At 41.6% G+C, this 23,999-nt stretch overlaps 2 protein-coding genes and 3 non-coding genes across 7 annotated transcripts in view; 3 read left to right on the top strand and 2 right to left on the bottom strand.

The window, feature by feature from the left end:
- Positions 1-4: 4 nt before the first annotated feature.
- Positions 5-14,146, top strand: cul2 (cullin 2). Of its 2 annotated transcripts, none has more exons than XM_035142530.2 (21): positions 5-122; positions 1,047-1,179; positions 1,539-1,641; positions 1,728-1,822; positions 4,864-4,969; positions 5,206-5,288; positions 5,603-5,699; positions 6,415-6,525; positions 7,663-7,825; positions 7,948-8,072; positions 8,380-8,487; positions 9,176-9,235; positions 9,331-9,459; positions 9,559-9,645; positions 9,883-10,035; positions 10,594-10,671; positions 10,762-10,828; positions 11,474-11,676; positions 11,866-11,967; positions 12,070-12,186; positions 13,310-14,146. In XM_035142530.2, exons 2-21 carry the CDS (start codon positions 1,061-1,063, stop codon positions 13,439-13,441), a joined length of 2,238 nt encoding a protein of 745 aa, XP_034998421.1. In that variant the 5' UTR covers positions 5-122; positions 1,047-1,060; the 3' UTR covers positions 13,442-14,146. The 2 variants fall into 2 exon arrangements, with proteins under 2 accessions (XP_034998421.1, XP_034998423.1); XM_035142532.2 differs by lacking the exon at positions 5-122 and adding an exon at positions 195-493.
- Positions 14,147-15,813: 1,667 nt separating this feature from the next.
- On the top strand, positions 15,814-15,885 carry trnaw-cca. The gene has a single exon. It is a non-coding gene; the product is annotated as a tRNA-Trp (tRNA).
- Positions 15,886-16,830: 945 nt separating this feature from the next.
- Positions 16,831-16,902, bottom strand: trnaw-cca. Its single transcript has one exon. It is a non-coding gene; the product is annotated as a tRNA-Trp (tRNA).
- Positions 16,903-19,106: 2,204 nt separating this feature from the next.
- On the bottom strand, positions 19,107-19,178 carry trnaw-cca. Its single transcript has one exon. It is a non-coding gene; the product is annotated as a tRNA-Trp (tRNA).
- Positions 19,179-23,506: 4,328 nt separating this feature from the next.
- The window catches only part of LOC118098540 (partitioning defective 3 homolog), a 345,845-nt gene continuing 345,352 nt past the window's right edge, over positions 23,507-23,999 (top strand). For both annotated transcript variants that reach the window (XM_035142467.2, XM_035142463.2), the window contains exon 1: positions 23,507-23,899. In XM_035142467.2, coding sequence (XP_034998358.1) covers positions 23,780-23,899 — 120 coding nt within the window. In that variant the 5' untranslated portion in view covers positions 23,507-23,779. The remainder of the gene's footprint in view (positions 23,900-23,999) is intronic.

The raw sequence follows: 23,999 nt of genomic DNA, 5'->3' as shown, positions 1-23,999 counted from the left end.
CAGTGCACCCCCACCGTGTAGCGCAGTGGTGTAGGCCATGAGGTAGGGGAGACCTGTGAGACAAATCAAGCCTGTGACAGCGGAGCAACTTGAGTTTTATAACAAGTAAATACTGTTCAGAGGTACGTGATCTTCAAAGTACACACTTAGCCTCAGCCGCCCGCTTCGCTCGGCAGCAGCGCCGCGTCTTGCCGAGCTGTCAGCGCTAATGTGCGGCAAATGAAAAGAAGATGACCATTTGCTAGCGATAGCCGAGCAGCCGTTAGCTCCCCTGCTAGCCGCTAGCTGGTGCCTTGAAACTGCTGGGGGACCCGAGCAGGAAGGAGTAGCATTTAGCTAGCTGGGAGCTAGTTAGCCCTCGTAGCTAGCCATCCTATTTTGGGATTGGCATCCCGCAAGCTAGTATCCTTAACTTAGCCGCATGTATCATGACTGGCGGAGGGCTGCTCTTTGACTAACGCTAACGCTCCCCCGGTGGAACGCGGAGATCGGCGTGAGTGGAGCGGCGAGCCAGCAAAAGTGTGAATGATGATGTTGCTGTGTTTTTCTCTGACGTGAAACCAACTGGTATGAATGACGAGAGACAACACAGGGCCTCGGTTCTCCCCCTGGCAGGTGATCTGTGATTTGCCTGACACACATGTAGAAGTTGGTGGATGTTATTCCGGGCAGCGGTCTCCCCCGGTAGATTACACGGGATTGCCGGCTGGTGGTTTGTCCCTGTGTGCTCGCTGGTGTTGCCCCCGTGAACTTGAGCACAATGTTGATCTCATCTGTTGCTGCCATTGTAACGCGAGCAGCTGTTTTGAAGCAGGCTGTTTATCACTGGGTTCGTGTTTGTGTTGATGTTCACCTCGCCGTATGTCCCGGCAGCTGTGCAGTGCACTTGCTCTGGATTTCTGCTCTTTTCCCGACCCTTTTGTAATGTCAGCCTTTATTTTGAAAAAAAAATAATCATAAAACTCCCCGTTTAGAATCACTTTTGGTTTCCATGGCAATTGTTGTGTGTCCTCACTCTTGTATCCGTGTGTTTCTGTTTCTCCCAGGGTGGAATTGTACAATGTCCCTAAAGCCGCGGGTGGTGGATTTCGACGAGACATGGAACAAGCTACTGACGACAATCAAGGCTGTTGTGATGCTCGACTATGTGGAGAGAGCCACGTGGAATGATCGGTTCTCGTATCCTATGAAGCACTTGCTCTATAATAGAAATTTGAACTACTACATAGTTTCAGTTCAGTGTTGATGATAGGAAGTCACATGGCTGCTTACAGTAAATCAAGTGGCCTGCATTTGTGTGAAGCTTAATATATTTGACTTTAAACACCTAACATGCACTATCCAGCTTAGTTTATATATTTAATTTACAACAATTTTGATATTGAATATTTTAAATGTCAGTATAATTTTTTTTGTAGAGTTACGTTTTTAACTATTTATTTGCAGGAAACTACCAACTTAGAAACGCACCACGTCTTTATAAACTGTATACGCACATCCTGTTCATCCCTATTATTTATCCTGAACTGTCACAACAGGGACATTTACGCCTTGTGTGTCGCGTACCCAGAGCCTTTGGGGGAAAGATTATACACAGAGACCAAGGTGTTTCTTGAGAATCATGTTCGGCAGTTGTACAAGGTAAGCACTCAGAGACGGTCTCCAGTGGCCGCAAAGAAAAACACTTTGTCTTCCCCTCACACTTTCCGTGTTTGTGTGTATTTCAGAAAGTCCTAGATTCGGAGGAGCAGGTTTTAGTGATGTACCACAGATACTGGGACGAGTACAGCAAAGGAGCTGATTACATGGACTGCTTGTACAGGTAACTTTTATGCCTCTTAAGGCCTTTTCCCCCACTTTATATGCTGATGATTAAGTATGGTCTTTCCTCTACTCCACCTTTTTTTTTTTTTTGTAAAGAGCAAGTTGAAAACTGTGCAAAATACAGCAGAACTTCACTTTGACAGTTTCATGATTTTATAGACTTATTCTCAGTTTATAGCCTGACAATATGAGGACACGTTTTCCTTAAATGCACAATTATATGCAAGTTTTCCTTTTGTGTTGTTTGCAAAGTAAAGAATTAAGGCTGCCCCGTGCCGAAAGTAGATATATATTTGTTATCTACTGGCTGCTGGTTGTTGTCTTTGTGTGTCGTTTATGTATAACTTTTGCCATAAGATATATGTGGTGATCTTTGGAAGGGCTAACTTACTATTTCAAGCTGTCTTCATGTGTGAGGGTCCATAAATGCAGAGTGTGCTAATTCTATCCCAAGCCACAATATTCCGTCTTACACTTTTTGTTAACTTCTTGAAAGTATTGTGTGAAGTGTCTGCAGACATTTGATGTGTCCTGATTTATTCTAAATCAATACACCCTTGGAGAGCGCTCAGATCTATTTTTATGTGTACTTCCACCCGACTGCCCGTGTATACTTACTTTGTAATTTATTATTGTCAGCGTGAGCAAAAAAGAAAAAGCGAGGCTCTTGGCTTTAGCGGTGACATAGCAACGTTCAGTTCTTAAAATAGAAAGTTGCTTATTATATTTTAACAGATCTCTATGTATTCATTCTACTGTGTGTCAGTACACTGTGAAACACAAGGCGTCAACTGCAATAAAACCACACTGTTAAAATGTTAAGTCACACTTATGCTGTCCAGGTTTCAAGGGTCAACACTCGCTGCTCTATGTCATAGCTGTCATTTAACACTTGCTGCTGGTGTATTGTGCTCGTCAAAACGTCAGATGAGTCTGAGTGTGTCTGGTATAGGTGTGACATCTACATCATTTAAGGTGGACTGTATCAGCCAGCCTCCAAACTGTGACGGTGTTTGGCTCCGTACTGCTGCTGACTTATACCAGAGATGTGTTGAAACACACTTTCATTGTAGGAATGTCAACATCAGTGAATTTGTCACACAAATTATTGTCAGTGCAAAATGAGCCTTCCTCATATTGATACTCGGGTTTGCTTTTATAAAACGTCCAGCGAGACAGACACTTGTCTTTCCGTCAAAGCTGCAGTAAGTCTGTTCTTTCAGCTGCTGCATCTTTTAACTTTGTCTGTGTGCTATGTGATGTGGTTCTGTGCAGGTTGTGCATACTGGGTTTACCAGAGTATTTCGTCAGAAACAGCTGCCTACTGTGGGTCGATGAGCGCAGTGTGAGACAACTACACAGTAAACATGTGGACTGTAAAACCAAAACAATGTGCTGGAGTGCGCCATTGAGCTGCAGTCTTGGGTGTTACTGATTGCAATGCTTCCATCAACTTCCAAGTAGCACAAAGTTATTTTGGTTACTGTATCAAAAATATAGATGCGTAATTCACAGATTCTGTTAGTATTATCTGAATAATCTTAACTGATATGAATTACCAGTGCTTGTTAAATAAACTTAGGACTTTTAACTGGAAATTAAGAGTATTTGTATCAGCTGATCTCTGTAATAACAAGCTTGGTACTAATGTTGGGTCTAAAATCATGAATGCAACCCATCAGTACCACTGTTTACCAACGCCTGCTGGGAATCAATTCTGTGTCACTGAAGCATGAAAACTGATATAAGGAAATAATATATAATTAAATAATATCAATTATAGGTAGTCTATTGATGGATATCCCTTTGTCTGGAATGCCATATGAAAACACCTGCCGTCGGTGTAGATTTTTTACTATATATATAATATAATGGGAAAAATAAGCAGATTAATCCATAAAAAAATAATTATTAGTTGCAGTTGAATACAAAATAGTTAAAGAGCTCCACCTCAATGCAACTACAACAATAAAACCTATTTTTACATAAATGCACAATTATTAATGATCTGTTTCATAGCAATCAATTAATTAGGGCCCGAGCACCAACAGTGGGGAAGGCCCTATTGAAATTGATATGATTATTCTTATTCTTATTGTCTGCCAAATGAATTGCCTTTTTGAGGGCCAAAACATGCTTGAAAACTCACCAAACTTTGCAGAAAATTCAAAAGTGGTGAAAATGTACGTATACTGGAGTAATTTGAAATGGGCGGGGCAAAATGGCTCAAGAGCCCCCACCTCCAAATGCAGCCACTTACTTCCTCACACGGTGTGACCGTGGCGTGGTGTCAAAGTTTGATTACACCATCAAAACACAAGGTTGTTGTATCTGTATAATGTCAGTGTCATTGGTCATAGATTAATACGATCTGAAGCGAATACATACGTATTCTGGTGTCATTTGAAATGGGCGTGGCAAAAAACTGCCCTAGTAATAGATTTATTATTTATTCCTTTAAATGAAATGCATTTTATATATTTATTTAATAACTTATGTAATATATGATAGTACAACAGTCACAGTTTTTTCTGCATTGAGTACTTTGATTTTTAATACTTACACATTCTTACTTATAACAGAGCAAGTTTTACAGTGTGGTGTTGACAAATAATGGTGCTACAGAGAAAATATAGAGGTAATATTTATCAAAAACAATTTTTTATTGTTAGGTCAAGTCAAGTGAGAAAAAGATGTTTAGTTCAAAGAGTGTTCAGTGTGTTATAAAACAAGCATTTTCACTATGATGTTCAAAAATGAAAGGTTTTTCCATAAATGCCTTCATGTCTGCCCGTGGTTCAGTCGACCTGGACAGTCGCTTCGCTTTTATTACTTTGACGCCACAGAGTGAGTAACCAAAGAATGAGCGTCTCACATCACCTCTGTGGGTCATTGAACTCAGTTTGCAACCGGTGGCCACTGGCGGCAGTATTGTTATGTTATTAGTGTTTCTTGAAGCACACACTTGATACATTAGATGATGTCCACTTCAACTCTGTGAGATACATTTGATATTTTATCCCCTTCCCATCTTTTTAGGTATCTCAACACTCAGTTCATCAAGAAGAACAAACTCACAGAAGCAGACCTACAGTACGGCTATGGAGGGGTGGACATGAATGAGCCTCTCATGGAGATTGGAGAGGTACTCACTCACTCACTCACTCACTCACTCACTCACTCACTCACTCACGCTGGTATAAACCTTTTCTCCTGCACATTTACTTCCACCAAACTTGTTAGATAAAAACCAAGAAGCTATGGATCATTGGGATCCAGTTCCCAGGACAATATTTCACATCACACCTCCAAACTACACTGATTTGCTCTAGGGTTGTCTGCCGTACTGTGATATGCTGTTTTATTTTATTTTTGTTGCAGTTGGCGCTAGATATGTGGAGAAAGCTAATGATCGAGCCCCTGCAGACTGTCCTGATCCGGATGTTGCTGAATGAAATCAAGAAGTATGTTTCTCACACAGGCGGAGCCACGAGACACTTATTTTCCAAAATCCAGTTGTCCTTATCTTGAATCCATAATTAATGTCTCATTGTAGTGGTAGAGATAAACGATATAGCTCGTGCAGTCCTCTTTATTTCACGAATTTGGATTTCATTAGTGCAAAGTCTGATTTCCAGTCCTACACTATTAATATCTGATCATCTAGTCTAATTGGGCTGCTGTGTTTAACCTGTACTTCCCACCATATTAAAAAAGGCCGTGCTCAGGGATTCTGTAAGAGATTCATGACTAACAGCAGCTTCCCTGTGTTCTCCAGTGATCGTTGTGGAGAGAACCCCAACCAGAAGGTAATCCACGGGGTCATCAACTCCTTTGTTCATGTTGAACAGTACAAGAAGAAGTTTCCACTAAAGGTGAGACGACAAATATTACATTCTCAGACTATTTGTTTGGTGTTTGTTGACGTGGAGTTTTTCTTCATTCAAACAGCATTGACGTGAAAATCCAAAGCCACAAATATTAATTGTTTTGCATCATCCACAATGGGGCTGCCACTTTTCCCCCAAAATTAAGTTGGAACCAATTTGACACGACACACAATTCTTTCAAATCTATTGTAATACCCCACTGCGCGTGTGTGCAGTCAGAGGACGTGGAACACTTGTCTTCTGTGCCTCCTCGGCTGCTGCTAAGAGGGGAGATGGATTAGTTGTAAAGCAGTTGAATGGTACAGAGACGACAGACCATCTTCGATCGTTACTTTGCGTTACTTTTGTTCTACGGCATTGAACCCAAAAAACGTCCAGATGCTTTGGTTGCACGATTTCCTGCTCAGGATTGTCTTGCTTGTGTCCTCTCCCTGATGATTGACATAAGAAGAGACTGAAACTGCAACTTGAAGGTTGAGCAACCCTCCCTACGTCCTCCATTTTCAAAGCATAATAACTCAACACTACTGACTTTTTTTACTGAAAGATAACCCCCCCACCTCCATTTCAAATGTTAAAATTTGGAACAAGTGACAGCCCTAATCCACAAGTTGTACTGTCTATTGAGCATTCATATGTCATATGCGTTTTCATGTGTACTAAATCCCATGTGTACCACATCCTTCTTCCCGCGTTGCAGTTTTATCAGGAAATCTTCGAAGGGCCATTTCTGTCAAAAACAGGGGAGTATTACAAACAGGAAGCCTCCAATCTACTGCAAGAATCCAACTGCTCACAATATATGGAGAAGGTAGGTCAGATGGAAACATAATCCAAGTATGTGGAATGTACATGGAATGTATGGCTGTTTTTTGAGTTGTTTTTGTAAATGTGGTTCAGCTGCATTGCTGTGTGTGTGTGTGTGTGTGTGTGTGTGTGTGTGTGTGTGTGTGTGTGTGTGTGTGTGTGTGTGTGTGTGTGTGTGTGTGTGTGTGTGTGTGTGTGTGTGTGTGTGTGTGTGTGTGTGTGTGTGTGTGTGTGACATCAGGGTGGTTTTAATCTGAGTATTAGCTGGACTATTAACCCGCTAAGGCTGCGATCACAGACCTCTGGGCAACTTCATCTGCCATGACTGATGCTTACTCACTCTCTCTCCCTCTCTCTCTCCGTGATCCGCTTTCATTCATTCAAATCGGCAATAATCAGATTTCTCTGATAGATTCATCCCTCCAGCCTGTAAACAGGATCATCATCAAAGCTTTACCAGGCACTCGGGCCGTGTACTTTCCCTTCCTGTTTGATCTGTCACTGTGTTGACAGGTTCATATGAGCATTGATCTAACGTATGACAGCGAGAGAGCAGCAATAGACTCTATGGTACAGTGCGGTCTCATCCAGTCGGGACAGGCTCAGACACTGTTGCTGATCTGACCCAGTTTTACGGCAGTAGGGAGGCAGCTCTCTGCGTCGTCTTATTTAGTTATCCTCGTTTACATTGTGCTCAAGACTGTATGGAGATCAACAAGTAACAAATGCTGCCTCATACAATCGACAGCTAGGATTTGACCGTGTTTTTTAAACCTATCCTACATACCAGAGGGAGGGATGCAAAGTGAAAAACTAAAATTAAAGCTATAGACAGCAATACACCACCTTTTCTTGTTCTCCAAATTGGTTATGAATGAAAAAATAGATGTGATTTATATATATATATATATATATATATTGCATGCGTTCATAACTCATCATTCATTGACTGTACAAAGATTCAATGTTTTTTGAAAGTAAAAAATCATTCCACTACATTTCTTCTTCTAAAAAAAGGGGACATGATATATAATTGCCTTGTTGCCATCCTGTTAAATTTGATTCAGGGGTCTTGACATTAAACCAAAAGTTATCTTATCTTATTTGGCCCCTTTTTTTCACCTTTCTCGTTCTCCTCCAGGTTTTGGGGCGATTGAAAGATGAAGAAGTGCGATGTCGGAAGTACCTGCACCCCAGCTCCTACGCCAAAGTCATCCACGAATGTCAGCAGAGGATGGTGGCCGATCACCTGCAGTTCCTGCACGGGGAGTGCCAGGACATTATTCGGCAGGAGAAGAGAGAAGGCAAGTCTGCCACCGTCCTTTCTTGCCTTATATCTATCTTGCATGAATGAAAGAAGTAAAACATGTAGTGCACACGTTTCTCTGTAGAGCTGAGATCAAACTATGGTGTTGTTTCTGTCCAGACATGGCGAACATGTACACCCTGCTGCGGGCCGTGGCCAATGGGCTGCCTCACATGATCCAGGAGCTACAGGTTCATATTCACAATGAGGGCATCCGAGGCACCAGTAACCTCTCTCAGGAAAACGTAAGGGGTGCTGCAGCGTGCATGCCTCTACTTGCACATTTGCATTTACACAATCATGTGTTGTCGTTGTTTCTCGGTACCTGTTAGAGCTTGAAATATCTGTTCTTGAGTTACTGTATTTACTTTGCTTTGAGCTCAGGTTGTTGGACTGCTTCAACTTTAAAGTGATAATTAGATAATTTTACTATAAAATGACGAGGGAAACTGTGATCTTTTCAGTTTTTCAGGGATTGAGAAGGTTGTCCAGTTATTTTCACTCGTGTAAAACATAACGTTTTTGTCTCCGTCTCTCCTCTGTGTTCTCCAGATGCCAACCCTGTTCGTGGAGTCAGTGCTGGAGGTTCACAGTAAATTTGTTCAGCTCATCAACACAGTTTTAAATGGAGATCAGCACTTCATGAGTGCACTCGATAAGGTATTCAAGCATCATTGAACAACTTACTCATAATGGTCACTAGATGTTTACAGCTACATTTTAGGCCTTAAATACTTGAAATCTTAAATATGTTAAAATATATCGCACTTCAGTTTTGTCTGGTGGTAAAATTATTATATGACAGATGGCCACAGTCTAGATGATTTATGGGAAACACTGGTCTTAGACTTTAATTATGTTAATGTTCATTTAACACTACTTTGGTCGCACTTAAAAATTTGTCCTAACTTTTAAAAAGAAGTGTTTTGCCAGCCTGTATAGTTTGTAACATCTCCATGTATTGTAGTTCTTTCTCAATGATAGTGATATTGGCACGCTGTAATAAAACTACAAACAAGACCAATGTGGAACTGAGTCTCTAAACACCCCCGTCAGAATTCATACCAGTACACTTGGCTTCGCTGTGGGAGTCACCGTGGAAACTTACAGTGTCTGTTGGTAGTTTGCGAGATAATAAATTCGGGCGGCAATGTAAATGTGTCTGGTATTCCTTCATATCTGTCGTACCTGACATTAAAAAAAACCTTTTCTGAAGAAACTCAAATATAACGTATTGAATCCGACAGAAACCTTGATAAATGTGTACAAAGTATAATTAAGTTCTTGTTATTTTTTACAATAAATAGAGTTTGAACACATTTGTTTGTTTGATTTTTTTCTTTCTCAGGCTTTGACGTCTGTGGTGAACTTCAGGGAGCCCAAGTCCATCTGTAAAGCCCCTGAACTCGTGAGTACTCACACACACTCACAGACACACACACACACACTATTATACACAGTGCCTTGACCGGGTCATGTCCCCCTCCTGGTGTCTCCTTCCAGCTGGCGAAATACTGTGACAATCTGCTGAAGAAATCTGCAAAGGGAATGACGGAGAATGAGGTGGAGGACAAACTGACCAGTTTCATCACAGTGTTCAAGTACATAGACGACAAGGACATCTTTCAAAAGGTGACGAGAAGGACCCCCGGTGCTTTTTGATACTAGTATTTTAACATCTTGAGACGTTCTGATGTTACAGACCTTGACTCTTCTCTTTGATTCCCACAGTTTTATGCCAGAATGCTAGCAAAGCGGTTAATACATGGTTTATCATTGTCGATGGACTCAGAAGAAGCCATGATCAACAAACTAAAGGTAAATCTAAAGGTGTATGTATAAACTAAGACTTGTGTAATGTCTGGCAGAACATTCATTGTGTCTGAAACTTAAGTAAGAGGTGGATCCAGTCCAAGACGCAGGTGTGACTCTTGCTTGTGATCTTCTGTCCGTCCACAAGAGACATGCTCATACAATTCTCCACACCTCTCTCTCCTATTCTTTCCCTTCTTTTATACTCCTCCACATTCTTGCTCCTTGTTCCTCATCCTGCAGCAAGCGTGTGGCTACGAGTTCACGAGCAAACTCCACAGAATGTACACAGACATGAGCGTGAGCGCCGACCTCAACAACAAGTTCAACAATTTCATCAAGACGCAGGAGACGGTGGTGGACCTTGGCATCAGCTTCCAGATCTATGTATTACAGGTGAGGAGGACGGAGGCGGAAAGTGTTGTTTGTTTCTAATGCCACAAAGTAACACCCATTAACATACATGGGCTCCTCTAAAGATCACACAGGACATATACAATTAATGTATAACACAAAGATAGAAATGCAGAAAAACACACAACGAGGCAGCAGTCCTGAAACCTACTCTTTAAAATCCCAACTGATACAGACACAAAAGACTTGTTGAAGTCCCAGAGAAAGATTGCTATTTGATTTCACATATTTAAATGTGTTCGATTAAAAACATGAAGCTATGGAAGGAAAAGTCACAGATATTGATTGACGTTTACAACAGCCAGGATAGGAAAGAAACAGACTTACCAAGAGACACAGAATTTAATCTGTAAATAGTTATTTATTAATTTCATTGGGACTTAAGACATATTCAGTATCACCTGCCTGAAGGGAACAGTTCACACTGAAATTGCAGTGATTCTTTTTACCTGTGAAACTTTGCACACAGACATGTGATTCCATTACATTCTATGTGTTTCAGTATAATTGTGTAATGTTGAATGTACAATATGTTTATAGGCTGGAGCGTGGCCCCTCACACACGTCCCCTCCTCCACATTTGCCATCCCCCAAGAGCTAGAGAAGAGCGTGCAGATGGTGAGTGTGCTGGTGTTGTTAGTGACAGAGGTTCCTATGGATTACAGGGGCATATTTTAACTCCAATTCTGTCTTCTCCTCCTTTTACAGTTTGAATTGTTCTATAATCAGCACTTCAGTGGGAGGAAGCTGACCTGGCTGCACTACCTCTGCACAGGTAAAGGTTCATTGATGCTGCCTTGACGAACAAGGAGCGTCACTGCCCGTGTGCTTCCATGAGTCCTTTCTGTTGGCATTGTTGTCAAGCAATACATCCACTAGAGGGCAGCGGACTCTTACGGTCTTCCACTAATGCTTCACTACTGTCTAACTCACATTTTAATTCCAATTCCAATCTCCTCCCAGCTGTTCTGCAGTAACGGGTGAAGTATCATATACATGCATCTAGTTTCTCTTCACAAAGTTCCGCCAGTCTCATGTCTCTTCCTCGTGTCATGTGGTCACTGCCCCCCATGATTTTCTGCGGTACCGCTACTTTAAGTCAGTTACAAATGCCGACAAAATTAGCGCAGAGTACGGACAGAAGGCTCCGTACGTAAACGTTGAGCATCAATGGAGCTAAACACAAACACATTTTCTCAAAGTCAAATCTTGCATTACATCAGCAACAAATGGCGGTTTTCTCCTGGAATCCTTCAGTAACACACGCAGTAGCTGAGCAAATACGTGAACAATAACATGACCCACGCTGCTGGTTAAACAGCAAGTATATCGCAGGCCTAAAGCTCTAGATTTGAATAATAAGTAAGATGGTTCAGTTTTGCATGTCACCCTTCAACTGTGTTCCCCCGTCCACCAACAGGTGAGGTGAAAATGAACTACCTGTCCAAGCCGTACGTCGCCATGGTGACCACCTACCAGATGGCTGTGCTGCTGGCCTTCAACAACAGCCAGACGGTGACGCACAAGGAGCTGCAGGACGGCACCCAGATGAACGAGAAGGAGCTACAGAAGACCATCAAGTCCCTGCTGGACGTCAAGATGCTCAACCACGACTCGCAAAAGGTCCGAACGGCCGAGTGCAACTAATCTTCAGTAGATCCCACAGAGTTTTGACAGAGTTATTTGTCAAATCTAATTCTGCATTAGCATGTTAATGTTCCAGAGAATGTGTGGCATGTGTCCCCCTTCCATCCCTACCCACCCACTAGCAAAGGTGACTATTTAAACACAGGATGTCTTCCCCTCTTACAGGAGGAGATCGAAGCAGAGTCCACGTTTTCACTAAATATGAGTTTCACCAGTAAAAGGACAAAGTTCAAGATCACAACATCCATGCAGAAAGACACACCACAGGTACAGTTATCCGTCCTTCTCAAATCCTTCTCTCGAGTTTCACTGTTACCCTGTTATTTGGCAGCGAGGCCGACGTGTCACATGTCTCGTCTGACGTTTTAGGAAATGGAGCAGACGAGGAGCGCCGTAGACGAGGACCGCAAAATGTATTTACAAGCTGCTATAGTGAGAATCATGAAGGCTCGCAAGGTGCTCCGACACAACGCCCTCATCCAGGAGGTGAGTGGAAGCCGTCTCATTTTAAGACCTTTGCCTTGATTTCTTCATAATTTGAGGCCCTGATGGAGACGAGCAGGTGAATAGCTCGTGCATGTGCCACTCACAGACTTGTCAAAAGGATTTACAGGGAATTTGGTAACATGAGCTGGGATTAGGTTTGTATTGGAGGGTGGTTGGAGGCCAGGGCACAAAAACAGCTTGTACCCTTGGCCTAACAAATGTTCTCTTTAAATAGACGTATAAAGTAACAGGTGATCAGAAGATGCAGGTAGAGGACATTCCGTAAACTGATCATGTGCACGAATGAATCTGTATAGAGCGACTCATGCAGAGTGCATGTGAGGGGTAAATTCCCTGGCGGTGAGGTAACACTGTTGTGACAGAGGGTTGAGTTAGGAATGATGTTCTCCACTCCTGGGACCATGTTGGAGCATGTTAGCAGTGCATGCATCGCCTCTTAGTCAGCTGACAGCTACAACCCACACACATGCACGGGGATTCTTCACTGTGATAGAGGCATATTTACAGTTTGTTTATCACGTAGTTTCGTTTCCATGTCACCCTCTATACTACTGCCTCACACTCTTTGTGAACTTTTAAGGTTAACTCATAATGGTAAGACGTATAGGATTTTTAGTAACTATAATATTAGAAGCATTATGGCACCAATTAACAATTATTTTTAGTATCATATAACCTAATTAGTATTTTTTTTTGGACAAATATTAAGTCTAAATGCAACAAATACTCTGAACCCACAGAGATACTTCTTTTTTCACACATTAGCACTTTCATCGTGGGTACATTAGCGTGCTGAGGTTAGCATTTAGCTTAGAGTAATACTGTAGAGTGCAGCTCGGGCCGCAGTTTTCCATCCAAATCTGACAAAGCCCCAGAGAAAACTAGCGGAGCACAAAGTAAATACTCCAGTTTACGTGACTCTTTAGTAAAAAAAAAAAGTATTGTTATCCATTATAATATGTAAAACTAAAAATGTATGCAAATGTGATTCTATCTGCAGTAGATCTATGTGTCAGTATTTTTATTTCCCTGTTTGCAGTATTTTTATTTCCCTGTTTGCATCCCACATAACTGTTGTCTATTGTTTCTCGAATCCTTGCAGGTCATCAATCAGTCCAAAGCCAGGTTCAACCCCAGTATCAGCATGATCAAGAAGTGCATTGAGGTGCTCATCGACAAGCAGTACATCGAGCGGAGCCAGACGTCGGCAGACGAGTACAGCTACGTCGCCTAGACAGAGGGGTTGAGCCATGGGGCCGCCTCCACACAAACACTCACCTGTGTGACTGACTGGCAGATACAGGTTTAAAAGATGAAAAAATAATCAAAGCAACAGAACAGGCTCATTCATTCATTTAGGTTTTGGACTGTCGCTGTCTGCTGTGACGCCGCACGGTGAATAAAGCAGGACTGGTGCCTCCATCTTGAAAGAAAAACGACAAGAGCGTTCATCGTGTCCTGTCAGACAGCCGGCTGACGCCACCACCCATAAGGCCCTGCTCCCAGCCCCCACCCACCTTCTGATTTTAAGCTGTTTACAACATCACCAGTGCCACGCACCTGTGCGTCAAACGAGAGAAAAAGAAAAATGCCTATGGCGGTTTTGAGAGGAAAGAGCTGATAAACATACAACCGGAAATAAAGGAGAGAGAGAGAAAAAGAAAAGCGGGGGGGAAAGTTAGCTGTGACATCAATGACACATTGGTGGCTTCACATTAAAAAAAACATGCTTTCTTTTCTCACATTTGCAGTTGTCGTGTGTTTATTTTTCTTTCTTTGTTAAATGTACTGAAGTTAGGAAAAAAAATATTGTAATAAAACTGGTATACTTACTATTGTATCTACTTTCAAATGTAAAGAAAAATGAGGTGTGACAAACATGATCATGCTGCTTGTCAAATAAATAAATAAAAACACTGAAGGGTTTTATTTAAACATTTCTGGTTTCATATTTGTTTGTCAGTGAATATAAGTCTGAAATGTTATTATTCACACATTTGCATTTTCTCCTGTGACATTACAATCATGTACAGTAAAGATCATAGTTGCCAATTGGTAGCATATAACTTTTAATTCCCTGCTATTTAACATTTATTAATAGAACATAGATATGAGTTAACTATGATTTAATAACTTCACTTCCCTAATATTTCAGCATCTATTGATATGCAGTGTTTCAATTATAATGAAGACTTGTTTTTATTTTTTTAGAATTGTGTGTTAATGCTTTGTCATGTTTATACAGAAGCTTTTACTTATGAGTTAATACATTATTAAACACTTAGATTTTCTTAAAGCTATAACATGTTATTTGCTGTTTGTATGCTGCTTACATATGTGAAATAGTGACACCACAAACATGCTGCTAAACCCAACATCATAGATGAGGACCTTAAAAGTAAAATATTAAAACATTTCCCCACATTCATCTCTCTGTATAAGATCAGATAAGATAAATTTAGACTTTTTTTAATACTGACGGAGGAACTTGTGCCAGCAGTAACACAGTAACACAATGAAGCAATAGAGTATTAGGTATAAGAAGAAAGTGAAGTGAAAATAAAAGTATGAAGTGTAAAATAACAGAAAGTAAAACTATAAAGTGTAAATGCAGAACCAGCGCCTAATAAAAATAAGTTACGTGAGACAGTAAGTAATACTACACAGAAAGTAGTAAAATGGAATATTGCACATGATACTAAACATAATATGATTCTAAACATTGTACTATTGCACATTAAAAACAAAGTAATATTGCAGGTAGTGTTAGTATTATTTTTCTAATATATATATTGCATATTATATTGTATTGATTACTGACATAACTTCTCCATTTCAATTGTCATTGCTGCTCCCTTCATTTCTATCAGACATTTTCTAATGTATAAATAATTTAAACATTGACACACCTTTCCATTATGTTAAAACTGTTTCTTTTAATCAATGTAAATATTGCACAACTGCAAAACGTTAGAAAAAGAGGGGGAGCCTCTGATTGACACTTGCCCCGCCCCCTTCGGTGACATCACCAGCATGAAGTCATGTGATTTCAGTCACATGATGTCCATACTAACTAAAAGTATGATTCTGTTGGAACAGGAAGTAAACAGACTGGCGCTGAGGTGTCCCACGTTATCCTGAATCCACCGTAACATTGAATTAATCATTAAATCTAAACGTTCCCAAGCGAAGAGTGAACAATTCTGAGGTGGGATTATTTAATAAACAGATTCCAGGGTGTAAACAAGTTTGAATTCACTTTCGATACGCGCCATATTACAGCACCTGATCGTGACGTCACTCGCACATGCGCATGTCACCGGCGCGAGGTTGTGTTGCCAGGTAACTGCAGCTGTTGAGCTGTCCTGTGTGCAGATGTGTCTCCTCTGTGAAGGAGATAGTCACAACGTGCTGGATCAGCTGGTTCCAGGAGCAAAAGCGCTGACAACCATTTTGTTTTCTCTCCGTATTCACCATATTTTTTTTTATGAAATGAACTGAACGCAACTGAAACGCTAAATATCGTATAAAACATGTCTAATCGCACTCAAAACTCACCTGACTGTTCATTTATATATTGTGTGCACCAACCAGGAAGTCGTCTAGGACCTCGTGGCGCAACGGTAGCGCGTCTGACTCCAGATCAGAAGGTTGCGTGTTCAAATCACGTCGGGGTCAATTCTTTTTATCCTGAATTTCACAACAGCTGCACTGATACAACATGTTCTTATACATCTTCTACTGATGCACATGGAGTCTGTTGGTGATTCAATGTGCACACATCTCCACCCTCTTTATTCTAATGATAAATAACCAGCAGCGACTGATGGAGCTCTGCAGGCGTGGTCGGTCTAACAACCTCATCACAGCACAAAAAGGGCTCTGACTAGATTTAAATGTTATTAATCCACATCTCATCTACACACTGGAGCGACATGACACACTGTATTTTATAAAGATTTATTTCAAACTCCTCGGCCCATATCAGTATAAAGATATGAATATATAAATAAATAAATTACAAAATTCAGCAGAAAAGTACAGAATACAATCATCACACTTCATCAATCTACTGGGATTAAAACACATACAGACTCTATAATCAAGAGCATGAAAGGAAGGAACCTGCTGGAGCCACAAACATGTGGCTGGCTGTTTAATGTCCACTGCTTTAAAGAGGATAGTTCACCCGAATAGGAAAATTCACTCATTATCTAGTCACCACTATGCCGATGGAGGGGTGGGTGAAGTGTTTGAGTCCACAAAACACTTTTGGAGTTTCAGGGGTAACTAGCTTTGCAGCCAAATCCAATACAATTGAAGTAAATGCTTCAAAGTCGACTCGAAACAGCATCATTTACACCATGTTAGCTTAAATGTCTGCAAGTGGAGGATAACAGTGAATATTAAAAAATGGTGTTGGGGTCGCATTTGAATGTCGGGGCTTGGATGACATCACAGGAGCAGTAAGGAGACATTTTATGTTTGTTTTTTTACATTTGATGATTCGGTCCCCAGTTACATTAACACTGTTTACCCCTGAACATGTAATGATGATGTGCAGGACAAAGAATTTATTCAAAGCAATTCCACTCACATAACAGAGGAATGTCTGAACATCACTGACCCTGACGTGATTTGAACACGCAGCCTTCTGATCTGGAGTCAGACGCGCTACCGTTGCGCCACAAGGTCACATGTTCCTTGTACAGAGGTCTCCTGGGTTAGTGACAGATGTGAGAAGAGTACAGCACAACACACAAACTGTTAATCAACTGATCAATATGTTGTTTGAAGAATCCAAATCAGCAAATATAACAGCCAGGATTATCCACAAAATGAGCTGTAAACATTTTGAACTGTTTATATGTATCGGTCAATGTTTGTTATGATGTTTGTTATTATTTTTTTAGTGTCCAAAGTCACATCATTTGCATAATTTCATAGTTTTAACACTGACAAAAATTAGCTCAACAAGAACCAACCATCATTTCCAGCCTCATTTTGACTGGGATCAGATCAATGAACTGGGGGTTGCATCGAGGCCTGTTGCTGTTATCGTCACATTGAGCAAAAGTTACTTTCATGCCTCTTTTGAAATATCTGGATTTTACCCAAATGTCATGTGCAATCTATTATTATTCAGGATGAGTGGAATATGCAGATAGAAACACATCTGGAATAACACGGGGCTGTCTGGGCTGCGAATATACTAGGATTTCTACAACAGGTGAAATATCAGGATGTTTTCACTCTGAATGTGTTTGTATTCCTTCGCTGTTGGACTTCAGGGGGTCCGAGGAACCGCGGGATGGAAAGAATATGCAAAACAGCAGCTGGCAGCTTTTCCCCTAATCCATGAAATCAGAGTGCTGAAGCTGTGCTAACACCTTTCTCAGCGCTCAGTGCACACGCTGCGACCAATCCCCACAAACACGCCAATTAAAGGCTCTGGGCCTAATCCAAACAAAGATGATTCCTGGAGAGAAGAAGTGAAGACACGGTGCAGTTCTGTAATCCAGCCTGCAGGTGGGGCCTGTCAGTTGTTGGACTCATGAAAAACGTGAGTTGTTAGAACTGGTGTATAAGGATACAATAACAAAAGCAGAACATGAACAGATACTGATCTTCCATTGGAGGTTTAGGAAGTGTAACTCAGTTTTTCATGTGCTGGTGCAATAGTCAGAGTTAGGAATGGTTCTATTATCTCCAATTATAAAGTCAAGTTTGCTGTAGTGACAATTGCTAATGGGAGACAAAAGGAAAATGATAACTAGTGTCGCTATTGAGATACATGCACATGCTTTACTTTGCACCACACTGTGATGGTTATCAGAAGTTTGATTTGAGTTACATTAGACTTTATTTATCTGTCTGGATGGAACTGCTCAGTGGGATTTCTGTTGCTCTGCTGTGTCGAGATGAAATGATGAAATAATGGCGAGTACGTGAGAAAAAAATACAGCAGGTACCAAACACTGATGTCATTCCTCCCTCCCAACGTTGTGATGAGATAAAGATTGAGAGCACAGAATCTTAAAATAACAGATGTAATTATAGCTTTGTTACAGTTCTGCAAGGAAACTAAAACTATTTCAAAAGCAGATGTAGAAAACTATCATATATGTGATTTTGAGTAGAGCTTCATGTGCATGATACATCTCTTTATTGTGTGCTGCTAGTAGGAGGAAAGCATTTGGCTTTATTTTGCAAAGTAGACTTCATCTCACTAACTGTGATCAAAGGCAAAGGAGCATGGCTTTGTGTTCATGGTTTGACTCAGACACATCTGGATCAATAAAGGTGGTCGAAGAAAAACAAAACTTGACATGGGATGTCAATTGGACTATTATTGCATGATCCAGTGTTAGGACGCAGGATCATCTAGTCTCTATCGAGCCGTTCAACCATTTACTGAGTGAGGGAGGAGATGAATGGAGGAGGAGGCTTTCTGTCCAATGCATCCACCAACGTTAAGAAGGAATCTTTCAAGGCCTCATCTGGATCAGATTCAAATTTTATCTCACAGGTAAGTACAGACTAAATTGCTGGAATTTAAAGGGATGTCGCTGTTATCCTCCTCCAGGAACAGTAGGGGGGCATTTTATGTACTTTTTATACGTTTGAAGAATTGGTCCCCAGTTTCATTAACGCTGTTTACCCCTGAAACTCCAAAAGTGTTTCATGGACTCAAGAGCTTCCCCCACCCTTCCATTGGCGAGTAGATAATGTGTGAAATTTTGTTTTTGGGTGAACTATCTCTTTAAAGAGGATGGCTACCTTTCAGCCTGATCACAGGAACGAACATGTAATTATGATGTGCAGGTGGACAAAGCATCTCTCCCAAGCACATCAACTGCTCAACACTGTCTCATAAGTGAGGATTATCTCAAAATCACTGACCCTGACGTGATTTGAACACGCAGCCTTCTGATCTGGAGTCAGACGCGCTACCGTTGCGCCACAAGGTCACATGTTCCTCAACTAGAGATCTCCTGGAATATTTAACATTTTTGCTTGAACTATTCCTTTAACACATGATCTGCTTCCATACAGTTATCAGTGGTTAACTGCTACAAAACACCTCATCAGGATTGGTGTGGTAGAGCATATAGTCTTAAATCCCGCCCTTATATAGCCTCCCCTTCTGTAAACCCCTCCTCCGTGCACTGCAAGTGTGTGTAAGACAAGATGAGGATCCGACCAAGGAGACAACAATAAATCATCTCTGCATGTATGTTACAACTTTTATGTGACGTTAAATCAGCTTATAAATCACATCTTCCCCTGAGCTCATGGCCAATTCCACATGCTCCACAATAACAAGAGTTCAAGACACCATCGACAGAGGCAGGTGGAATGAGACGGCTGTAAAGATGTTGCAGCAAGTGTCACAAGTAGGAACAAATCTAATGTAAAGGCAGCGTTGAATTCTCCAGTGGTGAGGTGAGTGCGTGATGACAGAGGGGTTGTGTACAAAGTGACCTGTTGCAGCACGTCTGCCATGGAACTAATAATCAATAGCAATCATAAACTTTGTATGAGAGTTTTTAAAAACTAAATTATAAAGTGCTTCGAAGATGTAAAGATGGAGAATATAAAAAATAATTTCAAGGCAATTAAAAAATGGAAAGAAGTTTATGGATTAAGAAATGAATAAAAGTCTAGAATAAACAGAACAATTATAATCAGAGGCTATTTTATAAAACCGTTTTTTAAAAGAGTTTTAAAAGAGGATATTATGGCAGCAGGTCTGATTCCCCAGGGAAGTTTACTCCTCAGCAGACCCTGTGCAAAGCTGTGCCCTGCAGGATGGAGAGCAACAGCAGGTCTGCAGATGGAAGACAGTGAAAAAAGAAGTGTAGGGTGTGACAAGTTTGATTCTGTAAGATAAGGCGAGATGGCTCAGTGAGTTACAACATACACACAGAGATACAGGTACTAGCGTGCTCTGCTTACTTCTGCAGCTCCTCTCTCTACTCAGAACAAGCCTGATAATGTGTTGATGGAACATTTTGGATTTCTCTAGGTTTGATGATAAGGAGGAATTTGTGAAAAGAAAAAAAAGAAATCACAATTTTGTTGCACATTGGAAACACAAAACTAGACAGGTTCTCATGTTCGCTGCTATACAAATGTATTTATCAACTGGACAGTCATATGGTTTACATATTATTGAATGTCTAAGTCATTTAGATTGGAATTAAATCAGTAGAGAACAGAGGGACAGACTTTGGCGCAAAGTTGAATGCCATGGAAGGAAGTCCTAAGAATTATCGACACTGGTTGTGATGATGAGGGATGGAGCCACGAAGATGGGACGTCTCATGAAGGCTTCTGATTGGACCGTTGAAGGAAGATGGTGCAGTGGTGGAGTTGGGTCGCTCAGGGACTGTGAACTCACAGCTGGATCACCGGAGGGAGAGGAGAACATTTAAAACCTTGACAGCTTACAGGTTCAAGGCGAGCATGTCTGGTTGTGATGAAAGGAGAGAAGGAGCTGGCGAAGGCTAAAGATAGAGAGAACTGTGCATGTGACACCAACTGAACTTTTACTTCATAAATCTTGCCTCATAAATCACACTGACATCAAAGTTTTGCAGGTCTGGAAAAAGACCCATAATTTTCTAAAACCTCTCATCTTCTCTACTCTAAACGCTCTTCTCATGTCATATTTAGTTTTGTATTATTATTATTAAATAAGAAATTTAAAGCTTCAAAACACAAAACGCGCTCCATCATTGGAGCACAGACCTTCTCAGGCCCCGGGTCTGCCTCTCTTTGTTCTCACCTCTGTCTCACTCCTCCTCCTCCTCCCTACATTCCTGATGTGCAGTGGATATACTACAATTTAAGCTCAGCACTCATTTTACAACAGCAGTTTTGGATCATATGAATGAGCTTGATTCCAGGAGTGAAGCATTAACCTGCTCAGGGATGTTCACGATTAAAAAAGATGAAAATAAGCTGCCTTGACATTTCATCGTCTGTCAAATGTGAAGAAAACTTTCATCTGACAGACAATATGTCAGATTATTAAATATGCTGTGGGGATTTATGCAAACATTTCTCATTTGTATCCATGTATCAGTGGTTTCAGGTGTTGTTGTTCAGTTAATACACACATATAGCACAGGAAAACAGATGTTACTTAGCTGTTACACCAGGAATATAAATGTGACAAATAGCTCATAGAGTCATCAACATGTTTAGTTAGCTATTTAGGGAGGTGTTCCTTCCTTGTTTGTCACTAGGGGGAGCATTGGTTATATGGAAATTGGGAAGCTGTGGGAGCAGGAGCTGCCATGGTGGACTGCCCTGATCACAAATAGTTGAGGAGTGGAAAGAGTTCAGAATAGATCTAGTTTTTCCCTTTGCAAATCCTGAAGCACATGGACATGACATGAGACAAATCTAGAGTCCGACGCATCACCTTTACAGGTCAAGGTACAAGGAACTGTGGAACTACACATTGCATTAATTGTAGGAACCTTGCCCTGATGAAAAGGAGATAGCACTAAGACGGGATATGACCAAAACACTCATCTATGGATTGTAACTGCATCAGATCAGGAAAAAACAACCAAACTAACAATCAGATTCAAAAAGTCAGCACTGAAAGTTTAGCAAAACACTTCTGCAGGATAATAATATTTAAAGTCCACTTATATCTCAAATGGAGAGACCGTGGTATAGACAGGGGTCTGCAGATGTTGCCGTTGTGTTCATGCTCACTCATTTGGACGACATTGGCTTATAAAGAATCGGAGCTGCAGGGAGCGAGGGAAGCTCAAAAGAATGGTTGCAGCTTTTATCAGTGAATTGGGTCATAGTGTGGATCCAGCCCTGGGCTCATGTGTTATCCTGCACTACAGTTCAATAATTAAGAAATCTGCATGACATTAATATACTTTATTGCTATAAGTATATTGAACGTGTAGCTCAGTCAAATGCAGGTCGGACTTTGGCCTGGACACACTATATACAGCACATATACTCTCCAGTCTATCTCGGAAATCCAACATCTGTTTTGAAGTTCCAAGCACTGACTCACCCAGGTAGTCACACAGACACATCACATCCAAATGTAGTCATACCTGCATCATGCTTATTGCAAAAGACCTGCAGTGTGTAACCTGAGCCAGGATCAGGGGTTTTAAACCAAAACTCCCAAACTCAAGAATGAATGAGACACTGTGATTCCAGAGTGACATCACAGGTAGATATTCATCGGGTCTGAACCATCTTGAGCCGGGTCCTGTTGTTCTGTTGTTGTCTCTACCTCCAGTTACTGTTTAGAATTTCAAGGGCCTTACTGTTCGCAAGGCCCTTAATGATGAGTTTCCCAGATACATTTCTGACCTGCTCACTTACTACAGCCCTCAGATCAACAACATGTGTCTCTTTAATATAGAATCAAAACTAAATCAGGTGCATTTAAGATAGATAGATAGATAGATAGATAGATAGATAGATAGATAGACAGACAGACAGACAGACAGGCAGGCAGGCAGCAGGCAGGCAGGCAGGCAGACAGACAGACAGACAGACAGACAGACAGACAGACAGGCAGGCAGGCAGGCAGGCAGGCGGCAGGCAGGCAGGCAGGCAGGCAGGCAGGCAGGCAGGCAGACAGACAGACAGACAGACAGACAGAAACAGACAGACAGGCAGGCAGGCAGGCAGGCAGGCAGGCAGGCAGGCAGGCAGACAGACAGACAGACAGACAGACAGATAGACAGACAGACAGACAGACAGATAGATAGACAGATAGATAGATAGATAGATAGATAGACAGACAGATAGATACTTAATTTACACTTTGATAGCCCTGAATAACATTTAGGACAGGATTATTATCATTAGGGTTATTATTGCTCCCTTAGGACCCCCAACACCCCAGGGTGTCTGTTCTGCTGTTACTTAAATGTTAAAGATCTTATTTAAATGACCTTAAATGTCTCTGTGGTTCTTTAATCTAGATGATCAGCACTGATAAAAGATTATTGAAATTGAAATGTGGTTAGCTCAGTCACAACAAAGACCTATATGCACACTGGATTTAGATTTATGAGGTGTTTCATTACTGCTCCTATGCTCCAGCACACATCTATCATGCAGGTAACAAAGCAGCGCCTTACGCAACTTCTGTGATGTGAAGGCAAAGCGACGCAAACAGGTTGTCGTCCAGCTCCGTCGTGCACGGTGCTGGACGTGCACTGGGAACATTCCTGGGTGCGTGCTCCAACATGTGGGCGCACTCGCAGTGTGTGTGTGTGTGTGTGTCAGTGCAGCGGTGCGCTCCGGCTGCGGAGAGTCAGAGAGAGAGAGAGGCGGTTTAGTTGGGAAGTTTCTGCGAGTGAGTCAACGCGGCGCAGGGAGGACGACACCCAGCAGTGGATCTAACTCCGGACCCCTCTCCTCCAACTCGGACACAGAGATAACTTCACCCCGGCGTCTGCACAACAGCTGCTGGATCTAGTTTTTCACCTTTACGCACAGTTTGGGGATGGTTCTTGTCGCTCTGACGCGGCTTTTTCCTCATTGGGATTAACGCGCCGGCGGAGGAGGAATGAAAGTGACCGTGTGTTTCGGGAAGACCCGTGTGGTCGTTCCGTGCGGGGATGGGAATATGAAAGTGCACTGCCTCATCGAGAAGGCGGCCATGAGGTATAAAAAGGCGATAGCGAAGGTAAGTTCCCCCCCCACGCGCTTTGCTTTTGTAACGTTTCCCCCCTCCGGGGTGCGCGGAGCTGCACGCAGCGTGAGCCACTCACACTGGCGCCTCAACA

Source organism: Hippoglossus stenolepis, chromosome 19, assembly GCF_022539355.2.
Source record: "Hippoglossus stenolepis isolate QCI-W04-F060 chromosome 19, HSTE1.2, whole genome shotgun sequence".
NCBI lineage: Eukaryota > Metazoa > Chordata > Actinopteri > Pleuronectiformes > Pleuronectidae > Hippoglossus > Hippoglossus stenolepis.
Note: the sequence above shows the minus strand (reverse complement) of the source record. Positions and strands in the feature narration are given on the sequence as shown.